Source organism: Rhinatrema bivittatum, chromosome 10 (genome assembly GCF_901001135.1).
Source record: "Rhinatrema bivittatum chromosome 10, aRhiBiv1.1, whole genome shotgun sequence".
NCBI classification, from domain to species: Eukaryota; Metazoa; Chordata; class Amphibia; order Gymnophiona; family Rhinatrematidae; genus Rhinatrema; species Rhinatrema bivittatum.
Window position 1 is genome coordinate 86,214,421 of NC_042624.1, and position 23,450 is coordinate 86,237,870.

The 23,450-nt window shown below is 40.8% G+C and overlaps 1 protein-coding gene and 1 pseudogene across 4 annotated transcripts in view; one reads left to right on the top strand and one right to left on the bottom strand.

Annotated features, from left to right (window-relative positions):
• The window catches only part of MCOLN2 (mucolipin 2), a 76,621-nt gene that overhangs the window by 5,466 nt on the left and 47,705 nt on the right, over positions 1-23,450 (top strand). For all 4 annotated transcript variants that reach the window (XM_029618283.1, XM_029618285.1, XM_029618286.1 and 1 more), the window contains exons 2-6: positions 5,619-5,778; positions 20,433-20,606; positions 21,401-21,554; positions 22,656-22,749; positions 22,834-22,930. In XM_029618283.1, the coding sequence (XP_029474143.1) occupies positions 5,619-5,778; positions 20,433-20,606; positions 21,401-21,554; positions 22,656-22,749; positions 22,834-22,930 (679 nt within the window). The remainder of the gene's footprint in view (positions 1-5,618; positions 5,779-20,432; positions 20,607-21,400; positions 21,555-22,655; positions 22,750-22,833; positions 22,931-23,450) is intronic.
• On the bottom strand, positions 15,654-19,572 carry LOC115099941 (annotated as a pseudogene).

Consider the following 23,450-nt stretch of genomic DNA (forward strand, 5'->3'; position numbering starts at 1 on the left):
AGTGCAAATTAATTAAATGCTGTCCCAAAAATGGTCAAAAATATAGTTAAGGTTATTGGGAGTGGGTTGGGGAGGTAAGAATCATGTCTGTGTGTATGAGAAGGTAGCATATTTACCAGGTAGGGTTCACATATCCTAAAATATGCATTCAGGACATGAAATGAGCAGTTAAAACGGGGAGCTGCCCTCTCCTCCCCTGCTCTTATCTTCTAAGCACACTCTTCAGTTTCACATGCAGTAGAGCCATGATATTAATTACTAACAACTATGTTGATTACATTAGTGACTTAACATATGATTATACTAAAATGCACTAAAGTGCAAAAAGCAATAGGTCAGCAGTTGTCTAATAAATATAACCGCATAGACAAAAAGAGACCACACTTCCTATTGACTGGACAAAGTACAGGTTCTTGAAAGTAAAAATAAAAATAAACTGCCCCCACCTCCTCTGGTAGCAAAATATTAAAAATATCCCCAGGGAAAGTGTCTTACCCCTTCTGGGGTCTGCATAAACTTGCCAAAGAGAAAGGGGCAGTAGCGCTCTCCAGTTGCTCTTGCCCTGTCGGGTCCTGGTTCCAAATTGGTGCTGGTCAGCCCAGAAGCTGATGCCGTTTTGTACCAGCCTCAGGACCAGCCAGTACCATTTTGGAACTGGAAGTCAGCAGGACAAGAGTGTCTGGCGAGTTTGTTCAGACCCCCAGGAAGAGATAAAATATCTCTTGGTAGGGAAGAGGTGCAGGGTGCCTTTTGTTCTATGTAGTTTTATATATATATTTGTTAACCGTCATTGTCATATGGGCTGCAGCATTTTACATGAGTCACCATTTTATGAAATACTCCTGGGAAAAACAATGCATAAAGAGCAACTCGGTCGCAGAGAAAAACAGAAGGCCTAATGGGAATAGGGATGTGCATTTGTTTTTAAACAAAATAAAATAAAAAAATAAATGAAGACGTGCCTGTGTTGCATCTATAAACTAAACCAAACTCCCGCTGCCCCCACCCATAAATTCAAGTTTTTTTCTATTAACTTTTGTTTCAGGAAATTCAGGAATTTATGGGTGGGGGCAGCGGGAGTTTGGTTTAGTTTATAGATGCAACACAGGCACATCTTCATTTATTTTTTTATTTTATTTTGTTTAAAAACAAATGCACATCCCTATTCCCATTAGGCCTTCTGTTTTTCTCTGCGACCGAGTTGCTCTTTATGCATTGTTTTTCCCAGGAGTATTTCATAAAATGGTGACTCATGTAAAATGCGGCAGCCCATATGACAATGACTGTTAACAAATTTGAACTTCCTCTTTGTCCTGCAGACAAGTGAGTTTATCCCACCCACCAGCAGATGGAGGCAGAGGGCAAATTCTTTGACCTGACTCTGTCGCTCTATATATTGAGTGCAGCAGGGAAGTAGTCTGTAGTCCTCTGGCTCCAGCAGGTGGATAGAAAGACAGGTCCAGCAGGAAAGGAGAATCTCTGAACTGAAAGCATTGTCATGCAGGGATCCTCTAAGCAAAATGTCAAGATTAAGCTAGTATCCTCTTTTTTTTTTTTAACCAATAGGTAGTATCAAATTTCCATTTGAACCAAGTTGTTTCTTTACCAGGGTCCGGAAAAAGAGATTTCCTTGGCAATAAGATGGATCCTGGGTTACGGATACTTTTGAGGTACCTGGAGGTAACCAATCAGTTTAGAAAGTTGGACAGGCTTTTCATACTGTTTGCAGTAACCTGCAAAAGGGAAGCAGCCTCCAAAGGTTCTAGTGCATGATGGATCAAGGAAGCAATAGCTATTTCTTATATAGTAAAAGGGAGATGAGTCCCAAAGGGACTCGGAGCACACCACAAGAGCCCAGGCAGCATCCTGTGCAAATTTCAGGGCAGTAATACCAGCAGACATTTGCAGAGCAGTCACCGGGGCATTGCTGCATTCATTTACAAAGCAAAATAAGCTAAACCTTCAAGAAAGGAAGGATACACCCTTTGCTACAGGGTTCCTAGAAGCAATTCTGGGTTACTCCCACTCCCATACAGGATACTACTGCTTCAGTACATCCCTACTGTAAGATCAAGCCAGCAAGGTATGGGCAACCTCTGGATCAAGGAAAACAGGAGGCACTCCAGTGCACATGAAAGGGGCAAATCTGGAGCAGGTGCTTCCAGTGTCCTCTATCTTGATTTAAAGGGCCAGCACCCCCGGATTCAGTCACGGGGGGGACGGGGGACACACACACGCCAGTGACAGAACAGGAGTGGAACTGGAGGGGACAGTGTCCAGTGACAGATGGGTTATTTTCACCCAGGAGATGGAGAACAGGCTCAAGCAGCCCCTCAGTGATGGTACAGATAGTGATAATTGTAATAGGGATGTGCTTTGGGACAAAATTGTAGAATTGTTATAGGCAGGTATATAAATGTTTAAAATAATTATTGTGTAGTGATATCCAATATGGCTATATTGCGCAATAAGGTAATACACACTGAGGGTAAACTATACAATAGGTTCTCTCTATCTATATAGTCACATTCACATAAGAGAACACACAAACTTTCTCACACCTTAATCATGCAAATATATTTCTTTATTTGTGAGACCATATAATAAAACAGTCCTATCTAGACAATAAATACTATCTAGCTCACACATCCCATCACAACCAAACCATTCAATCTCATCAATCTCACACACTAAAATAACACACAATGTATTGCACAATACCCACATATATCTAAATACAATTTGGATCCTACTGGAGCTACAATATCCTTCATCACCCCATAACAAATCGATATATATAGAAGCAGCACTCTCTAATGCATTGGAATAACCTCAAAATATGTTCCCACACTAAATACTTTCAATACAAATCAATATATATTGAAGCAGCACTCTCTAATGCGTTGGAATATCTACTCCCACACTGAATTCTTCCAATATCCCCATATAGAATCGGCACTGTCCACTGGGACTAGGACTGTTTTATTATATGGTCTCACAAATAAAGAAATATATTTGCATGATTAAGGTGTGAGAAAGTTTGTGTGTTCTCTTATGTGGATGTGACTATATTGCGCAATAAACAGCTTTTTTCACATGTTAAATGCTGTTTAACACACATTATACCAATATCACAGCTTAGTAAATCTAGGCCTTAGTCCTCTCAGGATAGGGAAATTCCTCCAGGACCTGAATATAATCCACTTGAAATGCCAAAAGGTGGAAAATAAATAAATTAAAAATAAAATAATGCTAAAATAAGTACACCTCTGTAATGTAGCTTAAGCTTTTGCATTAAACACACATGGAAACGAGGATTTTAACGCTTACTACTGAAGCATGTTTAACACACTGTTCACTGACTTTTACATCAGTGAATAGTGCATTGAACATGATACAATAATTTGTATATTTCAGTAAATAGGCCTTTAAAGGAGAAAACCAATAGTGGCCCCCACCTTGCCCCCCACCCGAGCAGCATGTGGATATTTTGAATATTCCAGTTACATCTGGGTTAGAATAAAAACCCCAGTGGACAGCAGTTGCATGCAGTGACATTCACAATAGGGGATTCAGTAAACTTGCCCTGGTACCATCTTCTTTTCTCAACTACCCCTTGCCTTCTCGCCCCCACATAATCGAATTCCCTTCCCTCTACCACCTGCACCATGGCCTAATCACTTTCCCTTCCCCTATCCCCTCCACCTCCCTGGGGAAGGAGGTAAGAGAGAGAGCGAGGGGCCAGGTGATTTGCTGGTGTGCATGTATGCATGTATGTATGTGTTTGTGTGTGTATTTTGGTGGAGGGGGGAGCCAGAGAATAAGGGGCTATATTTGCTGTGAATTTTGTATTTTTGTAACCGTAAGAGTACACAAAACATGTAAATCTCTTGAAAGGGGTAAAATAGTCATGAATGTTTTGAGAACCACTGCCCTGCTCCACACACACTACTACATCAAGAATCTCCTACTAGGAGATGCAGTGTGGGAGAACAGAACAAATCGGACTGTTCTAGATACACAGAAACAGGATAGCAGAATACCTCACCTCGGACCCACATGCAAAACACAGACAGACCCTCATCAAATAGAGAATGAGTGATCACAAATGTAGAAACAGAAACATGGATAAACTGCCTGGAAACCCCAAGAAGCCAGATTGCCTGCAATGCAACACCAGTGAAATAAACACAGAAATGCATTTCCTCCTATATACCATACAGAAATATTCAGAGGCATGTTTCTCAAAATAACAGAACATCAAATTATTCTCACTTCCCATCCTCTACTACAGAAACAGCAGCGATAGCTCTTCCTCCAGGCCCCAGCATGTCCCCTGCATTCTCTCTCTCTCAATCCCTCAGCTCCCTAGCATTCTCACTGTCAAGCCTTTATCCCTTGCCCACCCCTCCAAAGTCCCCAGCACTTTCACTCACTCTCAGCCCCCCCCCCCCCGAGTCCCCAGCAGTCTTATTCTCTCTCAACCTCCCAGAGTCCCCTGCACTCTCACTTGCAACATCTTATCTCCCTCTCCCCAAGTCCCTAGCAAGCTCACTCTGAAATCCCTCCCTGCCTTCCCCAGCAGTGAGCAGCCTGACCTTCTGCTCGAGCCTCTTCAAGAGACCAATTCTTCAAAGGGGCCTGCTGCATTTTCTTTTGCCTTCAAAGGGGCCAGCTGCATTTTCTTTTGCCTCAGCCTTATGCTTGCATGGCCTGAAGGGGAAGCCCTGCCTTCTGTTCTGCATGGTGAAGTCAGCAGAGCCCGTGGGAGCTCTGCTTCAGACAGAAGCACGGTCCCACCTTCTGCCCAGTGCTGACCTTACTGATGATAGGCCTGGAAATGCTGTGCCGATTAGCTCCACCCCCATGCTGCTTGGCTCCTTGTTATTGGCCCCTGCATGCTTTGACAGCTTCCATTGTCCCCCCCCCCACAGCTCCACCTAGTGAAAGGACCAGAGGGCTGCACCCGAGGCAGTGGTGTTGCTAAAACAAACAAACAAAAAAAAAAATTAGGGCCGGGGATTTAGTGTATCCCTTGAAGGCCCTATCCGCACGCCACTGGTGTACAGCCTTCCATCTTCTTCTGGAATCGCTTCTCTAACCTTCCTTAAAATATCTTTTGGGTGCCTTTAGTTCTGGCTCTCCTCTTACAATCCAGACTTTGTCAATATTTTCTCAATATTTAGAAGAATAGGTAAGTGGTTAGTGCATTTTCTCTTCTCCTCTAGCTACTCATAAATGTCTGTTTACATAGGCAAATTTATTATTATTATTTATTTTTTACACATTTTCGAGGGGAAAACTGCATAAAATACAAACTGTATTTTACAGTCAAAATAAGTAAAGTTTTGCTACTTGTGTTTTCATTAGGAGAGGCACATCAATTGCAAACAATCTGTGAAAGTGCAGCATTGATTCAAGCGAGTGAAGGTTTATGGATGAAATCTGCATTGGGCTTCCTGTGCCAATCCTGTATTCTGCCCTGCCTAAACTTTGTGACTGTATTCTGGGCACAGATGTGAAAATAGGGATCTTTATTTTATATTTTGTATTCTAAGGACTGCAAGGTTTGCCTGTAGCAAGACTTTCTCTGTTTCTTGCTTTCCTTTTTCTGGCAGACCTATAATGACTCAGCTGGATTCAAAAAGAGATGAAAACATTTTAAGAGAAGATTTAAAGTTTTACTTCATGAATCCATGTGAGAAATACAGAGCCAGGCGGCAGATTCCATGGAAGCTCGGCCTGCAGATTTTGAAGATAGTGATGGTGACGACACAGGTACATTTTTTTTTTCTTTTAATTAAAAATTTATTTTTTTTTAAACTTTGGTGGGAGAGCTGAATTAACCTGATCTGGTTATCTATGCTAATATCTCCTATCTCTGTGGCCGCATTTTATAACTATTCATTGTTCCAGAGCTTAATATGAAGACAAAAAGGAAGTGGAACTGTAGTGGGGATGGCCAGTGCTAGGTATGACACCTTTATCTGAAAACACTCTTCCTTTTCCTTGCCCCTAGCTGCTCTTCACTCACCAATGCGAGTATGTCTGCTTAGGAGAGAATGAGTGCTCAGTGAGCACCGGTAGGTGAAGGATAGGTGGGGGTTGAGCAAATGGTGAGGGCTTGGGATGGAGAATCTCTGAGGTAAGGAGGAATAGGGTAGAGAGAAGGGGACCCTCTCTCTCTGTCTCTGCCCTCCTCCTCTTCCTTTCTGCCCTGGTTATCCTGGTCTTCCTCCCTCACCCACCTCCTCATGATTCCTCCAGTGTTGCTTGTTCCTTCACAGGAGTCCTAGAACCCCAAGTCAATCCCTGATGGTCCTTGAGCAAACCCTGTCTGCACAAGTGGTCCGAATGATCACTAATTCTCCCTCCCCAGAAAGTAACCCTATCCAGAAACACTCTTCTTCTCCCTTCTTGGCCAGCAAGGCTCAGACAATCTGAACCAGAATTGGCACGGCCTGCTCTTTGCATCCTCAGAGAAGTAAGGAAGGGAGCAGGACCACATGCTGTTCCTCACCACACCCCCTCATATCCTCTCCTGCAGCACCAGCAGAGCCCTGAGATGTTAACAGACTCCCATTGTCTCTAATTGTTCCTTGGATGTGTTTCCAGCAAAATATCTTATGAGGATCTTGGACATTGGCTTGCTCTGATTGCCTTTTTGCATTCTGGTTTGTCCAGGGCTTTATTCCTTGAGGTTTACAGCAGGCAGCTGTTCTCTCTTGACCTTCAGAAAATTGGTATTAACCTGGCTGTTTGAAGCACGTTTTGGTCTTTGCCATTAACTCTGAACCCTATATGCAGATATCTAACATTCGTACCACTCTGGACGTGCTGAATTCTTGTTGAGTGATCATGTATTTAAATGCCAGTAAATTTTACTGATACCTATATTTTTGTTTGAACCATTTGTGACTTTTACTTAACTGCATATAACTTGCTTTGAGCTCTCTTGATGGAAAAATGTTTCATAAATAAATGATGATAATGATAAAGGCAGAACTGGACAGTGTGGTTTTTGTTAAGCTACCATCCTGTATCTTATCTTATTTTTTGTGGGTAAGGTGATGGAAAGGACCATATTTCACTAACTTCTATTGGGACCCTTACTGTTCAATATATTTATAAATGATCTGGAAAGAAATACGACGAGTGAGATAATCAAATTTGCAGATGACACAAAATTGTGCAGAGTAGTTAAATCACAAGCAGATTGTGATAAATTGCAGGAAGACCTTGTGAGACTGGAAAATTGGGCATCCAAATGGCAGATGAAATTTAATGTGGATAAGTGCAAGGTGATGCATATAGGGAAAAATAACCCATGCTATAATTACACGATGTTGGGTTCCATATTAGGTGCTACAACCCAAGAAAGAGATCTAGGTGTCATAGTGGATAACACATTGAAATCGTCGGTTCAGTGTGCTGCGGCAGTCAAAAAAGCAAACAGAATGTTGGGAATTATTAGAAAAGGAATGATGAATAAAACGGAAAATGTCATAATGCCTCTGTATCGCTCCATGGTGAGACCGCACCTTGAATACTGTGTACAATTCTGGTCGCCGCATCTCAAAAAAGATATAATTGCGATGGAGAAGGTACAGAGAAGGGCTACCAAAATGATAAGGGGAATGGAACAACTCCCCTATGAGGAAAGACTAAAGAGGTTAGGACTTTTCAGCTTGGAGAAGAGACGACTGAGGGGGGATATGATAGAGGTGTTTAAAATCATGAGAGGTCTAGAACGGGTAGATGTGAATCGGTTATTTACTCTTTCGGATAGTAGAAGGACTAGGGGACATTCCATGAAGTTAGCATGGGGCACATTTAAAACTAATCGGAGAAAGTTCTTTTTTACTCAACGCACAATTAAACTCTGGAATTTGTTGCCAGAGAATGTGGTTCGTGCAGTTAGTATAGCTGTGTTTAAAAAAGGATTGGATAAGTTCTTGGAGGAGAAGTCCATTACCTGCTATTAAGTTCACTTAGAGAATAGCCACTGCCATTAGCAATGGTTACATGGAATAGACTTAGTTTTTGGGTACTTGCCAGGTTCTTATGGCCTGGATTAGCCACTGTTGGAAACAGGATGCTGGGCTTGATGGACCCTTGGTCTGACCCAGTATGGCATTTTCTTATGTTCTTATGTTCTTATGTTCTAGGTTTTATGACAAGGGTGGAGGAGCTGCATCCTGCACAGTTTGGGTTCAGGCAGGGTTGCAGTAGGGAGACTTTTTATTACCGCCTCTTATTGGACAGTGTTAAAATGCAGGCAGATAAGTCCAACCTAACCACTAAAGAATCATATCCCTTATCAACTGCATTTGATACTGTAGATCATGAGCTACTTCTCAAGCATTTGGTTTGTTTATTTATTTTATTTACAGATTTTTTTATACCACCTATAAGCAGAAAAACTGTGCTAAACTGTGAACAATAAAACAAATAGGTAATACAATATCATGTTATAAACACATCAATACAGTAGACAAAACAAAATATGACACATGTCTAACTAAAAAGGAAAGCGTCAAGAAAAGGCCAGAGGAAAGAAATGAGATTTCTCAGCTCCATGGCTAGCTCGTTCCACAGAAACTTGCAAAAGTCTTCTTGCAGATTTGTCAGGAGATGACAGGTTTTAGTAGTAGAAACAATGAGTAACTCCATATCTGCAGATCTTTGGGACCGTGGAGGGACAAACCTCACTAGTTTATTAGCCCGTGAAGTAAATTGCTTTGTGTACAAGGGTCATTAACTTAAACTGAATCCTGTACTTGACAGGAAGCCAGTGAAGTCAGCAAAGTGCAAAAGAGAGATGTTCCCTGAGAGGGCAGGAGGTAATTAAACAAGCGGCTGCATTTTGTAACAATCGAAGAGACCTTAGCAACTACTTAGGCAGCCTTGTGTATAAGAATTGCAATAGTCTAATGTGGTCAGGGTAAAGGCTTGCACTACTATTCAGAAATCAACAGGTAAGAGATATTTTAAGGTATGGAGAGCCCGAAGCTTAAAAGAATGCTGACTTGATTACAGCTCAAAGCTGGGGCTTTAAACCAAAAACAGAGCCCAGTAGGAAGCCCAGACCTCGAATTACAGGAGAGAGCATGAGAGGTGGCTCTTCCACAATAATAATTGGCAAATTAGCTTGTAGTGGGTGTCTACTCAGCCACAAGGCCTCTGTTTTGGCAAAATTAAGTTTTAGGCCATGTTGCTTAAGCCATAGCTTGATGGCAGAAATGCAGTTCACTATGGTTTCACAGATCTTGGTTATGGGGGCATTAACTGGAAAAATGCATTGTATATCATTAGCATAGATTTTAAACTCATCCACAAAGGAGGAGATAATGTGACACACAGGCATCTAATACAAATTGAACAACATGGAAGATAATGCAGATCCCTGTGGACCACTACCCCCCCCCCCCCCCTTGTTAAGGGGTTTTCATGATAAGAATGATTGAGCTGCCTTAACTTGAAATGACGTCCCAACAGATATGATTGAAACCAGAAGACGACAGTACCTCTAATACCCAGTGACTGCAGCTGGCCCAAGAGAATGCAATGATCCACGCAATCAAATGTGGCAGAGATGTCCAAGAAAATCAAGATTGAAGGATTGCCTTGGTCAAACTGCACCAAGGTATAATCTGATAGGGCCAACAGTAGCGTTTCAGTGCTATGATTAGCCCGAAAGCCATATTGATTTTGATGTAAGAGATTGTCCTCTGCAAACTCAATGAGCTATATCAAGACCAACTTTTCCAAAAGTTTAGCAAGAGTAGAAAGATTGGAGATGGGTCTATAACTACTATCTATTTAATGTTTGGGTACTTGCTAGGTACTTGTGACTTGGACTGGCCAGTGTTGGAGACAGGATACTGGGCTTGATGGACTTTTGGTCTGCCCCAGTATGGCATATCTTATGTTCTAACTGATGGGCAAGTTAGGCTTCTCTTAAAATGGGGTCACAACAGTTTGTTTGCAATAATCTGGAACAACACCTAGAGTAAGAGAGAGATTCAAGATGTTAGTAAGCTCAAGAAAGTAATTTGTAGTGCAAGGAAAATGGCAATAGGACAATGATCAAGTGAGCAATGTGAAAACCTTAGCGATTTAAGTGACACTTCTGCCTCTGTACAGCCAATATACTCAGTTGGTCCAGCAGTGGATCTCAGTATCTGACTCAGGAGATGTGCTCTTGGCTATAGGGAGTATAAACAGCAGGTAACAGTGAGGTACTTTTATCCAAGCAATAAATGGTGAAGGATTCACTGTCTGTGCCAGATTTAATTATAGATCTGTTGGAGGACTGGCATAAGCTACTAACTATTGCAATGAGTTCTTGAGGTGGTTGAGTGGAGACTGTTTGCAGGATGTATAGAAGGTCCTTTTGCAAGAATCAAATGTGGCTCGATAGGATGCATGAACTGCCTTGTAATCAATGGCAATAGATACAGACTTATGGGTGCACCAGAGTCGTTCAACTCATCTCATACATCATCGTTTGAGCTGGATAAGCTCAAGTGTGAACCAGGGAACATGATTTCTGGCGCAGAGCGATTTGATCTCTTTAAAAGGGTATATATGGTCCAGTATGGTTATCAGGGCACTATTAAAGGAATTTACAATCTGATTGATATTGTCTGCTTCTAAATCAAGATTAGGTAAGGCTGAGGCCCATTCTGAGGTGAATTTATCAATGTCAGTAAGCAAACAGAACTTCCGCATGGTCACCTCGTCTGGTAGCAACTGGATTTCTGTTGGGTATTAATGGAGCAGCCTTGCAGTAGGTCCACTCCTTTTCTGAGTGATCGTAGGTTCTTCAACCTTGACAGTGAGGTGTGTAACGTGTAGAGAACCACAGGGGTCTGTTTTGTCCCCTTTATTAATTGATCGTTATTTATTTCTGCTGACTGATTTTATTCAGAGTTTGGTATTCGCTGTTTTGTATAAAGTCTGATCAGGATAACATAATAACTAACTTGAATAAGTATTTGTATGCGGATTTTGACTGGCTTTTAGACCATAAGCTGAACTCTGACAAGTCAGAAATACTGTGGGTCATTTGGGCTGATCAGATACTTATTTAGCTCCCTTGTGTTAAAGGGACAGAACTCCAATCTTGGGAAATGGTGAGAGTTTGGGTGTATGCGGGGTATGTGTGTGTGGTATTGTTAGATTTAGATCTTAATGTGCAGAGGCACATTTCTGCTGTGGTTCAGTCATCATTTTTTTCATTGCGTCCAATCTATAAAGTAAGGCATCTTTCCGAAGATAAAGATCTTAAAATAATTACTTAGTGGTTTTGAGTCAACTTGAGCATTGTAATACTCTTTATCAGGGATTGCTGTTGTTTGCTTTGAAGAAACTCCAATTGATTCAAAACACAGCCATGAAATTATTAGCTGGTGTGAAAAACAGGAGTTGCATCACTCCAGTATTCCATACTTTGTATTGGATTCCAGTTTTACAGGGGGTCAAATTTAAAATTCTTTGTATTGTTTAAATATCTCTATAATCAAGGATCTGAATTTTTTTCACATTGTACAGTGCCTTATGTGCCATGTGCTGACTTAGGGCATTATGGTCACTGGATCAAGGTCTTTTATAGATTCCAATATCTTTCCAAGTAAGGTTAGTAAGGACCCATAATTCAGCTTTTATACAGTTCTGGAGACTGCATCTTTAAAAGGATATAAACCGGTTGGATTTGGGCCAGACTGTGGCTACTAAAGCGGCCTATGTTCTTTTTCTAAAGCATATGGGGACAAATCTGAGCATCTATACCCTAGAGGAAAGGCGGGATAGGGGATATATGATGGAGACATTTACATATCTCCAGGGTTTCCATGCAAAAGAGGCAAGCCTCTTGCAAAGAAAAGTAAGCTCTAGAATGAGAATGAAAGGGCATAGACTCAGGAGTAATCTAAGGAAATATTTATTTACAGCAGCGGTTCTCAGCAGGTGTGACGCCTCACTTCCTTATCCCCCGCCTGGGCTTAAAATGCTGATAGCTTGGGCATAACATGGCAGGAAAGCTGGAGTCAGTGGCACCAGCACAGTCGCTTCTTCCTGCCCCTCGCAGCCCAGAAGAGGAAGTGGTGTGCAGCGGCCGCGCGTGTGGGAAGACGAGACCATGCTAGTGCGTGCATGCATGGCCTGAAGAATAACAGCGCAGCGTGGAACAAGAGGAACAACGTCAGCCCCCGCGGCTGATGGGACTCCTTTCTTGAGGCCACAAGGGCTGGAAGTGGAAGGAGGCTGCTGCTGTCCGCTAGTTTGGTGTGGGGAGAGAGAGAGTGAGTGAGCAAGCAAGCACGTGTTTGAGATCCTGTGTGTGTGTGTGTGTGTGAGAGAGAGACAGCATGTAGGTGAGTGAGAGAGAGTCTGTATGTGTAAGTGTGTGATTGTGATTGAGATCCTTTGTGTGTGAGAGAGAGAGCATGAATGTAAGTGTATGATTAAGAACCTGTATGTGTAAGTGAGAGAGATCATGTGTATGTATGATTAAGAGACCGTGTGTACAAGTAAGAGAGAGAGCATGTGATTGAGAGCCTGTGTATAAGTGAGAGAAAAAGAGCATGTGTGTGAATGACAGTCTGTGTGTGTGAGAGAGAGACAGAATGTATGTAAGTGTGTGATTGAAAGCCTGTGGTGTGTGTGTGTAAGTGTGAAAAGACAGCATGTATGTAAATGTCTGATTAAGAGCCTATATAAGTGAGAGAAAAATCATGTTATATGTGCATGATTGAGAGCCTATGTAAGTGAGAGTGAGAGCATGTGTATGTGTTTGAGAGCCAGTGTAAGAAAGAGAGCTTATGTGAGAGAGAGAGGCGAAAGCTGTAAGCAAACCATCCTTCCTCCTGCGAATTCAAAACAATCTCAGGGCACCTGGATATCAAATGTTCCCAGGTATGCAGAGCAAAGCATTTTTTAATCCTTATTTTTCGTTATTGGGTCTTTGTGTCTACTATTTTGAAATTTTTTGTTATCTAGACATTTTTGATGCAAGTTTTTAATTGGATATTCCATTTATCAGCTATTTTCAAATGTTTTTTGTTAGTATGGTTTTACTGCTATTGATTTTATATTTATTGATTTGTTTTATTAGATCTGGTGTAGTTTCTCTTTTTCCTTTTACACTGGCTTGTTGCAGTTTCCAGTTCAGTTTTTGTCTGCATGTTTCTAGTTATGCTTTATGGTCTCTTTATTCTTTGTTAGGTGAAGGTCAGCACATGTGACTCAGGTGAGGTATTCTGCTGGCATGTAGTTTCTTTGAAGGGCTCTATAGCAGCCTGACTTGGTCCGTTTGTTTTCCTAATAGGTGGTGTATTGGTGTCTTAAGGCCTTTTCTTAGGTGAGGTGGTTACTGTTTGAGTGCTGGAAATTAGTGTTTTGGTATGGGATGTTTACTATTTATGCAATTTCTGTTCAGACTGAGTACTTATCTTTCCTTTGTGTCATTCTTAACAATAAAAATAATACTGGACCTTTTTTTTTTTTATTTCTGCCGTGAATTGTAATGAGCAGTGTGTCCTACATGTGAGCGTGGTTTGTCAGGTGGGTCACGATGGGAAAAAGGTTGAGATCCACTGCTTTACGGAGAGGGTAGTGAATGCCTGGAACAGCTTCTCCTTGGAGCTGGTGAATTCATGAAAGCATGGGTCAAGCACAGGAGACGGATCTCTGAGGAAGCAGTCAGGATTGTAATGCTGAATGGTTGGTGTTGATGGGCAGACTAGATAGGCCATAATTGTTTTCCTGCCTTCATGTTTCTCTGTTTCTAGTTATAGGAGTCTGGCCCTTTGGAGTAAAGTGCCCATTCAGGAAAAAGAACTGCCTGAAATTTCGTCAATCTGTTAAGGTGGTGGTGTTCGTTGATTCCTTTTGGAGGTGTATCTGTTTATATATCTGGAGTACAGATTGGGTGTTTTGGACTGGGCGAGTCTTATCTGGTTTTTACTGTGGGTTGGTAAATGACGGACGGGGAGGGTGATGTAAATTTTTTTAGGATTTTTGGTTGGGCATGTGTTTGCTGTAAGATTTATAGGATGTATGAAATGTTGGGTGGATGTCGGTGGAATAGAGGTATGTTTTATAGTTTGTAAACTGCTTAGTATATTTTAGGGTTTATGCAGTTTTTTAAAAAATTATGTATTTTACCTTGTATTTCAGCTGGTTAAAACATTTTACTTTCCAGCTTTTCCAAGTAATTTCTCTGCAGTTCTGTAACAGATGATTTTTGTCCAGGATCTTGAGAAACAGTTTGTAATTTTTCGGAAGACATTCAGACAGTGCAGAGAGAGAGCAAGATCCAAGAGCCTGTGTACTTTGTTCAGAATATTTAAAGCGAGTTCAGGATGCATGACCACATGACTAAATTGCAACACTGGTAACTTCCTAGCCTTCAGTGACTCATTAAAATGTGATGATTTGTTGTTGGAGGATGTGAAGGCAGAGGCCCTGGCAATTCATACAAATATTTAAAAGCTCACAAACTTACAAAGTCTGGATACACGAGTGTTTCTTTACCAAAATAGTAAAGATTAAATACGATTGACATTACCTATTTTATTTTCTTTACTGTGCAACCTTTTTTAAACATTTTCACTGTCACATGCCTGTAAGACCTAAGATTAAGTAGGCTGAGATTAGGGGAAAACATGGACTGTTTAGCACTTTCAAGATTACTCCAGTCCACTAACATGGTCTGTGCAGGAAGGTATCAAGAAAGAAGTCAGTGATGAAGAAAAGCCATGTGATGCGCTACATAGTATTTGCAAAGAAACATGCATGCATGTTATAGAAGGTTTTGTGATCTGATGAGGCCAGAGTGGAACTTGTTGGCCTTCATGCTAAGGAATGTGTGGTGTAAAACATACACAGCACATCACGCTGCTAAAATCATCCCTACAATAAAGCGTAGTGGGGATGCTTTGCAACGTTGCGGACAGGGAGGCTTTTACAGATCAAGGGGTGGTATACAATACAGGCAGCTTCCTGTCTTTCTTAGACTTGGGATCGGGGATAAGAGTCGTATTTCATCAGGACAATGATCCTAAAGCAACAATGGAGTGGCTCAGTAAGAAAAAAGTGAATGTCCTAGACCAGTCCATCAAAGCCCAGACCTGAATCCAATAGAGAATTCTCTGGTTAAGACTCGAAGGCTGCCACCCACAGGCGATCTGCAGCCAACTTGAAAGAGCTTGAGCTAATCTGCCAAGAAGAATGGGCAATAACTACACCATCCTGCTATGTAAAGTTGGTAGACACATGGCTGTTTCTGCGAAAGGGGCCTCCACCAGGTAGGATCACTTGCAAGCTACAAATAAAACGCCACCTGTACTGTAGGGTTGAGGTCTAAAAGCTTAACTGAAACTTGACTTTTTAAATATTTAAGTATTTAATATCAAGTTTGGTTTCCCTGGATTCATTTCTTAAAAGTGATAACGTACCTTTTAGAATTCCTTTCTAATAGAAGACATTACAGATGTTTGAACAATATTATATAAAAATTCAAGAAGCTTTGTAGAATGATCTTCATTTCTGGTTGCAAATAAGAGGAAACAAATGTACAATTTATTTTTAATAGGCAATTAATTGGCAATGCCAGCAAAGAGGAAAGCAAAAGAAGTATAGTCTTTGGCTTAGCCTTCCTGACCAAAGTCATTTGAAAATTTCTTTAATTTCTCAAGGTCTTTTTCGTTTACTGTTGATTTCATGTGGGTTCATAACTGTAGCATAATGGATATGGAAATAGTTGGATTCAATTATTCATCTACTGGCACATCCATCCAGGTCATTTCAATGGCATTTGGATTCCCTGGAGAGCATGGCATGAGCAAATCTTCCACAATATCTGGATTAGAATGTGATGGTCCTCATACTTTTTTTTTAAAGTGAGTAGCTGAACTTTTCTGACTGGCTGCATCAGTGCAAGCCTTACAGTGATGCTTATGTCAGCACCAGAATGCCCATTTATTTTCTTTCCAAGATCTCGTTAGTCTGCTTCTGTCAGGTTGTTTGGTATTGTCCCAAGATGCAGATTAAATTTGGCTGCCTGAGCATGATCTTTGGGCAAAGGAATGTAAATGCATTTCTTAAACATTAATCTAAAGGCAAAAACTAGAATCCAGAGTGTGTATGTTTGCACCAAGAGCAAGAATACCTTCATTATCTATTTTAACACCTTGCATCTGGACTAGGAATTCTGTTTTAATCCATCTAGCAACCTCAGTTTCATTTATGCTTCTTGTCTCAAATAACAAATCAATCTCATCAATAAAAATGATGGAGGGCTTGTGATCTCAGGCAAGTTGTAACACATTTTTCATCTTTCTTAACCACTTTGATACAAGTTATGATTATGACATGGAAAAATAGAATTGTTTACTTCAGTGGCCATGGTTTTGGCCAGGGTATCATGCAAAATAATGGAAAGCAGACCCAAATGATGAAAATAGGCAAGAGCATAATGTAAAACAGTAGTTAGACAGACCAAGAGAGACTTTGAGAGAAATCTTGTCAGTGAGGCAAAAACTAATTTAAACAAAACAAACAAACCCCTTTTCAACTACATTAGAAGCAAAACGCCTGTGAAGGGGCTGCTAGATGACCAAGGGACAAAAGGGGTGCTCAGGGAGGACAAGGAAACAGCAGAAAAATGGAACAAATTCTTTGCTTCTGTTTTTATAGATGAGGATGTTGGGAACATCCCCAAACCCTGAAACATTCTTTGTCTGTGACAATGGAGGATGTGACAGATCAGATTGAGAAACTAAAGAGTGAAAAATCACCAGGACTGGATGGTATCCACCACAGAGTTCTAAAAGAATAAAACATGAAATTGCTAACCTGTTATTAATAATCTGTAACCTTTCATTTAAAACAGCCACGATTCTTGAAGATTGGAAGGTGGGTAATGTGATGCAGATTTTTTACAAGGACTCTGTAGTGATCCTGGAAACTATAGACTGGTGAGCCTGATGTTGGTGCCGGGCAAAATGGTAGAAGCCATTCTTAAAAACAAAATCACTGGCCATATAGATAGACATGGTTTAAAGGGGAAGAGTCAACATGGTTTTAGCAAGGGAAAATCTAGTCTTACCAATCATTTTAGAATTATTTGAAGATGTAAATAAACATGTAGATAAAGGTGAGCCAGTTAATATAGTGTATTCAAATTTTCAGAAGGCATTTGACAGAATCCTCCATGACAAATTCCTCAGGAAATTACAAAGTCATGAGATAGAAGGCAATGTTCTGTTGTGGATTGGTAAAAGGCCAGAAACAGAGGGTAGGACTAAATGGTCAGTTTTCCAAATGGAGAAGGATTGCTAGTGGAGTACCACAGGCATCAGTACCAGGACCTGTGCTGTTTAAGATACTCATTCCCTTTTCCAGATCATTTATGAATAAGGTGATCAAATTTGCAGATGATACAAAATTATTCAAATTTGTTAAAATGGCAACATTGCAAGGAACTGCGAAGGACATTGTGAGATATTAGGAGCCTGGGCAATTGAATGGCAGATGACATTTATTGTAGAAGAGTGCAAAGTGATGCACATAAGAAAAAATAATCCCAATTACAGGCACACAATGCTGGGTTCGGTATTGGGAATCACTACCCAGGAAAAGGACCTTGGAGTCTTTATGAATAATACATTGAAATCATTGGCTCAGTGTGCTGCAGAGGTCATAAAAGCAAATAGAATGTTAGGAATGATCCAAAAAGACATAGAGGAAAACCAGAAAATATCATATTACCTTTGTATCGAGCCATGATGCAAAAGCACCTTGAGTACTTTGTGCAGTTCTGGTTGCACAGAAGGGCAACCAAAATAAGAGGAATGGAATGGCTCCGCTATGAGGAAAGGCTAGAGAGATTAGGGCTGTTCAGCTTGGAGAAGAGATGGCTGAGGTGGGATGTGATAGAGGTCTACAAAATCATGAAAGGACTTGGAACAGGTTAATGTATAATTGGTTATTTACTCTCACAGGTAATAGGACTAGGGGGCACTCTATGACGTTATTTAAAACAAATCGAAGACTATTCTTTTTCACTCAGTGCATAGTTAAGCTCTGGAATTCATTGCCAGAGGATGTGGTTATGGCAGTTAGTGTAACTGGGTTTAAAAAAGGTTTGGATAAGTTCCTAGAGGAAAAAATCCATAAACTGCTATTAATTAATAAGCAATAGTAGCTTGAGATTTCTTTAATATTTGGATACTTGCCGGGTACTTGTGACTTGGATTGGCCACTGTTGGAAACAAAATACTGGGCTTGATGGACTCTTGGTCTGACCCAGTATGGCAATTCTTATGTTCTAAGAAAGTCACAGCAGAACTAGGACAGGTGTAGAGGCGACCAAAATGATAAAGAAGGAACATCTTTTCTATGACGAGAGGCTACACAAGCTAGAGCTCTTTGGCTTGGAAATGAGACGGCTGAGAAGGGGACATGAGTGTGGTGGAATGGGTAAGAAAAGGACAATTATTTACCCTTTCAAATAATAATAAAACAAGGGGACACTCCAGGAAACTAACAAGCAGCAGATTCAAAACAAAACATGGAAAGTTTTAACTCTGCACTCTCAAGCTGTGGAATTTGTTGCCAAAGGATGTGATCAAAGCGACTAGCACAGCAGGGTTTAGAAGAGGTTTTGGACAAGTTCCTGGAGGAAAAGCCCATAACCTTGTAAGAGCCAGGTGGACTAAAGATAGCTATTGCTATCTCTGGGAGTGAGTAACAGGAATTATTAGATCTACTTTATGTGATCTGCCAGTTCCTGGACTGGCCACTGTTGGAGACAGGATGCCGGGCTCGGTGGACTTTGGTCTGATGTAGCATGGCAATTCTCTTATAAGTATTGAGTCAAGGGTAATGAAGACTTATGCAACCAAGGCTTTTTGTTTTTTTGCTCTTAATTACTTTTGGAATATTTCTAAATTGAAAAAAACACTTCATGCTGAAACTGAGAATGCTGTGAACTCAGGAATGAAGAGATCCGCCCCCCCTGATGTCATCACACTCACCGGCGAGCCGGTAAATGGCCACATTCCACCAGGCGTCGCGCGCCGTGCATCAGGGTGCGCCAAAGGGGCACGTCCCTTTGTGCACCCCTTCGTGCAATCCTTTGTGCTACGCTTATTTTAATTCCCTTAAGTTTTCCTTTGTTAATTAACCTTTTTCATAGTGTTTTGTAATCCTTTGTTTATTAAATATGCTCAATGTATTTGACTTAGGAAACCTATTTTCCTGCATACTCTGTTATTAATGTAAACCGGTATGATTTGTATCTGATACAAGAATGTCGGTATATAAAAATGCAAAATAAATAAATAAATAATTTAGTTCTTTCATGATGAGTGTAAAATAATGCTGTGTAGATCGGTGAACCAATTCTTACTTTAATGCATTTTGGTCTATATTGTTTAGATAGCAGAATGTGAAAAATATACAAAGGTGTGACGCCGTTTACAAGGCACCATACAAATGAGGTGGTGGAGAGAAAGCTTGGACAGACATTTTTCCTGACTTTCTTTCTATAGGGGACTGAGTCATTGGAACACATTTTCATGTCTGAAAAGGAAAAAAAGCAGGTTTGTGCATTGAGAAATGAGAGCTAATATATTCTATGGGTTGGAGCAAGGAGGGCCCGAAACGGTTCAGTATATGCTCAATACCCAGTTTGCTGATATTCAGCCTTATTTGCAGTTCTGTTTGAGTTTTGAATAGCGATTTTTTTTTTAACCTTGTTTCCTACAGGGAAATTGGCCTTATAAAATCAATTCTGTTCCCTCTGCCTTCTTCCTCCCTCAAATAACTTTTGAATTATTCATCCCTCTCTGATACCTGCTAGGTTTTTTTGGTTTTTTTTTTTACATTAGTTTTCTATAGAGAAACAGGTCAGCTCAGTTTAAATCTGAGATCAGAGCACATTGTAATAGCATTTTTAAAAGTTACCCTGACATTGGTTAGTAACCGTTAGCATTTGCAAATTTCTATTGTATCGAAGGAAACCAGGCATCATGACATTTTTAATACATCGCCTCATTTTTGTATTTTTTGTTTGTGTAACATCTTCCTGAGTAGCTATTTGCTGTGGCCTCACTGAGCCTTTAGAAAGCTCAATGAAATGAATTCTCTTCAGAAACATGTTTGAGCTCACGTGACTGTTATATAATGCCCGTACTGAGAATAACGTACAGTGACAGATTAAGAGGTTAGCTTGCCAATGCCTGTGCACGGTAGATCATGTTTTCAAACCAAGCACTGTAGCTTTGTTTCTGTGCAATTTGTTAGTAATGAAAATATAAATCATCATCATTACAGGATTCCTGTGCCTCGTCACCTTGGACTTTTAATGTTTCATACTGAAACAATTCCCATGCTTCTAGGAAACATTTTTTTTTTCCTTTCAGCTTGTTCTGTTTGGACTAAGAAACCAGCTGGTGGTTTCCTTTAAGGAGGAGAACACAGCATCTTTTAAACATCTGTTTCTGAAAGGATATTCTGGCACAGATGAGGACGATTATAGCCTCACAATTTACACTCAGCAAGATGTTTATAGTAGTATTTCATTTGCTATTGAACAGGTGAGTGTCTTGTTTAGAAAGTACCCCGGCCCCTCTCCCCCCCCCCCCCCCCAATAAAAAGAAATTTTGAGGTCCTTCCGTAACCACCAATAGAGGTGTCCTCATTTTTAGATACCTCGGTGAAGAGGGATATGGTGGCTGCTGGGAACTAGTTCACTTCTAGCCTTTTCCGGTGCCAGCCGGTCTGCTGCTTCAAGATTTAGCGTAGAGTGTCAGAAAGCAGTAGTTGGGCCACATTGGTGTCTTGTGTATTTTCTGTTTCCCTGAGCTACTGCACCTGAAAGTACTGTTCTTTGCGTGTCTGTGTATTTGGGGATATGGTGGGGGTGGGGGTGGGGGGGGGAGGTTGAGAGAGTGTCGAGATGGAATGGAGTTCATACAGCAAGATTGGTCTTTCCTAACCCTCTTCTGGAGGTGCACCTTCCCGGTCAGGTTTCCACAATTTCTGCAATGAATACTCATGATCTAGTTTTGCATACCTTAGATTTGCATATATCAGAGATCTATCTACCGCATATTCATTATGGATATCCTGAAAACCCGACTGGTTAGGTCTGCCTCCAGGAGAGAGGGTTGGGAACACTGGTTAAGATGATGCTCGGGAATGCCACTGTCTTCCATGCTGATACAACTGTAGGGCGAGTCCATAACTGTGATTAGTCTTGAAAATGTAACCGAGCTTCAGCATGCATAAGAACTGAGATATTACTGCAGATGAGGGCAAATTTATAAGATGGTTTAGTTTTTACTGTTAGTCTGACATTACAGTGCACTGAAAAAGTATTTTTTAATAGTACCATCAGATAAAAAATTTATCACTGGGTACAGTTGGCTACGAGCATGATGAAGACAACATGGGAGGCTTTAATATCTGCAAACAACAGTACCGGAGAGGCACAGCCCTTTCTTCCAATGCTACATTTTATATAGATCCCACCATTGAAACAGGTACTGAAAATTACTTAGTCATTTACGTTTTGTATAACTTCAGATCATTATTATTAAATCTGCTGTTGAGTAAAAGAGCATGGAAAAAGAGTGTGTTATAACATTTACTTTTGATGGCTATCAACATTAAGGATTGATTTATAAAACTGTTTTGAAAGGAAGTTTGATGCTCATTGCGATAAATGGGATTTCAGTTCCCATTTGTGTGGCTGGGAAAGTGCTTGGGAGACAGACGGCATGTAGTAAAAGCAGGCAGCGTCCCATGGGCTTAATGCCTCTCTAGAGAAACATCATGGTTTGAGGAAATGAAAACATCAATCCAGCCTTTCCTTTGACAGTAAATTAGCTCTTGCTAATGTTCCTTTCTGTCACTACCGAGCTGCCTTTCGGGATTTCCTTTTAAGATATGCTTTTCACAGTGCGTACACGCGGCCTGTACATGTGTGTATGTACAAAACAGATGCCTCCCTTTATTGAGCACAAAACAATCTTAAGACGCCCCATATTTCTGGGTTTCACACTTCTTTATCTGCCATAGAAAGTGCAACCTAGCCTCCGTTCCTTTTGATCAGTGGTTGGCTGCTGCGGTATGTTTTTACTATAAATCACCTTGGGCTATCTCTGGAAAGGCATTCAAGAAATTTGATGAAACAAGTAATATTTATTTTTGGAGCTATACACAAAGGAACATTTCCTGCCTTCTGAAATGTGTTAATTCCATTTCGGCGTGACACCTTTGTACATCTAGGTAAAATTTTGCCAAGCTCCAGAAATGTTGTATTACCCTAAACTTGAAAATCGAGTCAACATATGTGGGTGAGAGAAAAAAACCCAACCCCATTTTCTCTATCAAAACCTTTTACTGTAAAATATAATTGCCATTACCCCTACGGTTGTCCACCCCGTTTTACAAGTTTTGTTTGTAATAAGATTTACAGAGGTTTGCACAGCTTTTTTTTTTTTTAATGAAGTTTGTCTTGTGAATGAAGCGCACAGCATGTGTGCAGTTCTATAACAGCTTTTTTATGTAAAAACGTTGTCCGTAGCCTGAACAAATTGTGATGCGACTCTTCTGAAAGTTTTCCATTTTTCCCCCCCCAGAGTGTTTGCATGTGAAACAGCAAATGTTATCTGACAGAGCGCCCACTGATTTGCAGCTGCTGAATTCATCCTTTTTTAGCCTTGAGTTTTACAGGTGATGTAAGCGTTCGGCACTTAATACATTTACAACGTGAAACTGGATTAAAATGTAATTCTTCACCTGGTATTTTCCGTTCAGGCTGATACAGATTGAAATGTCATTTAAACTGAAGGCTATTGATCTGCAAACCATCCGTTCCCGCGAATTACCAGACTGCTACGAGTTTCAGAACACAGTAAGTGCATTTCCAGGCTTACTTATCCAGAAGTCGTGCATTGCAGTCATGTGCGATTATCAAGATTACCTCCCGTGTGATATTTATTTGTGGCTTTGTTCCTGTGTGATAGGCCTTCGGATATTTATTTTGAGCTGGTTTTATCATTTTAAAAGTTTGCTGGGTTCTAGAGGAGGGTTGGTTATAATTTATATACATTCTCTTTTATTGTTAGTCGCCTTGTTCTTTGTTTAACAGGCGAGTTGTAAATTGTGTAAATTAAAAATAAAATTCATTTTTTTTTCTTCCCAATAACTCTCATTCCTCTCTCCAGGGCTGACGCTAAGGGGGAGCGGGGGCTCAGGGCAAACAACCAGAATGGGGTCCCTTGAGGTTGAATAGTGGTGGGGAGCAGGTCGTGACCCATCTGATATTGGCCCATCGCTGCTCTTTACTCCACGAGACACTGCAGACCCACAGCAAATGCTCCTTTTCCTCCCACCACCCCTCCTTCTCCCCGAGCCTCTTAACCTCCCAGACA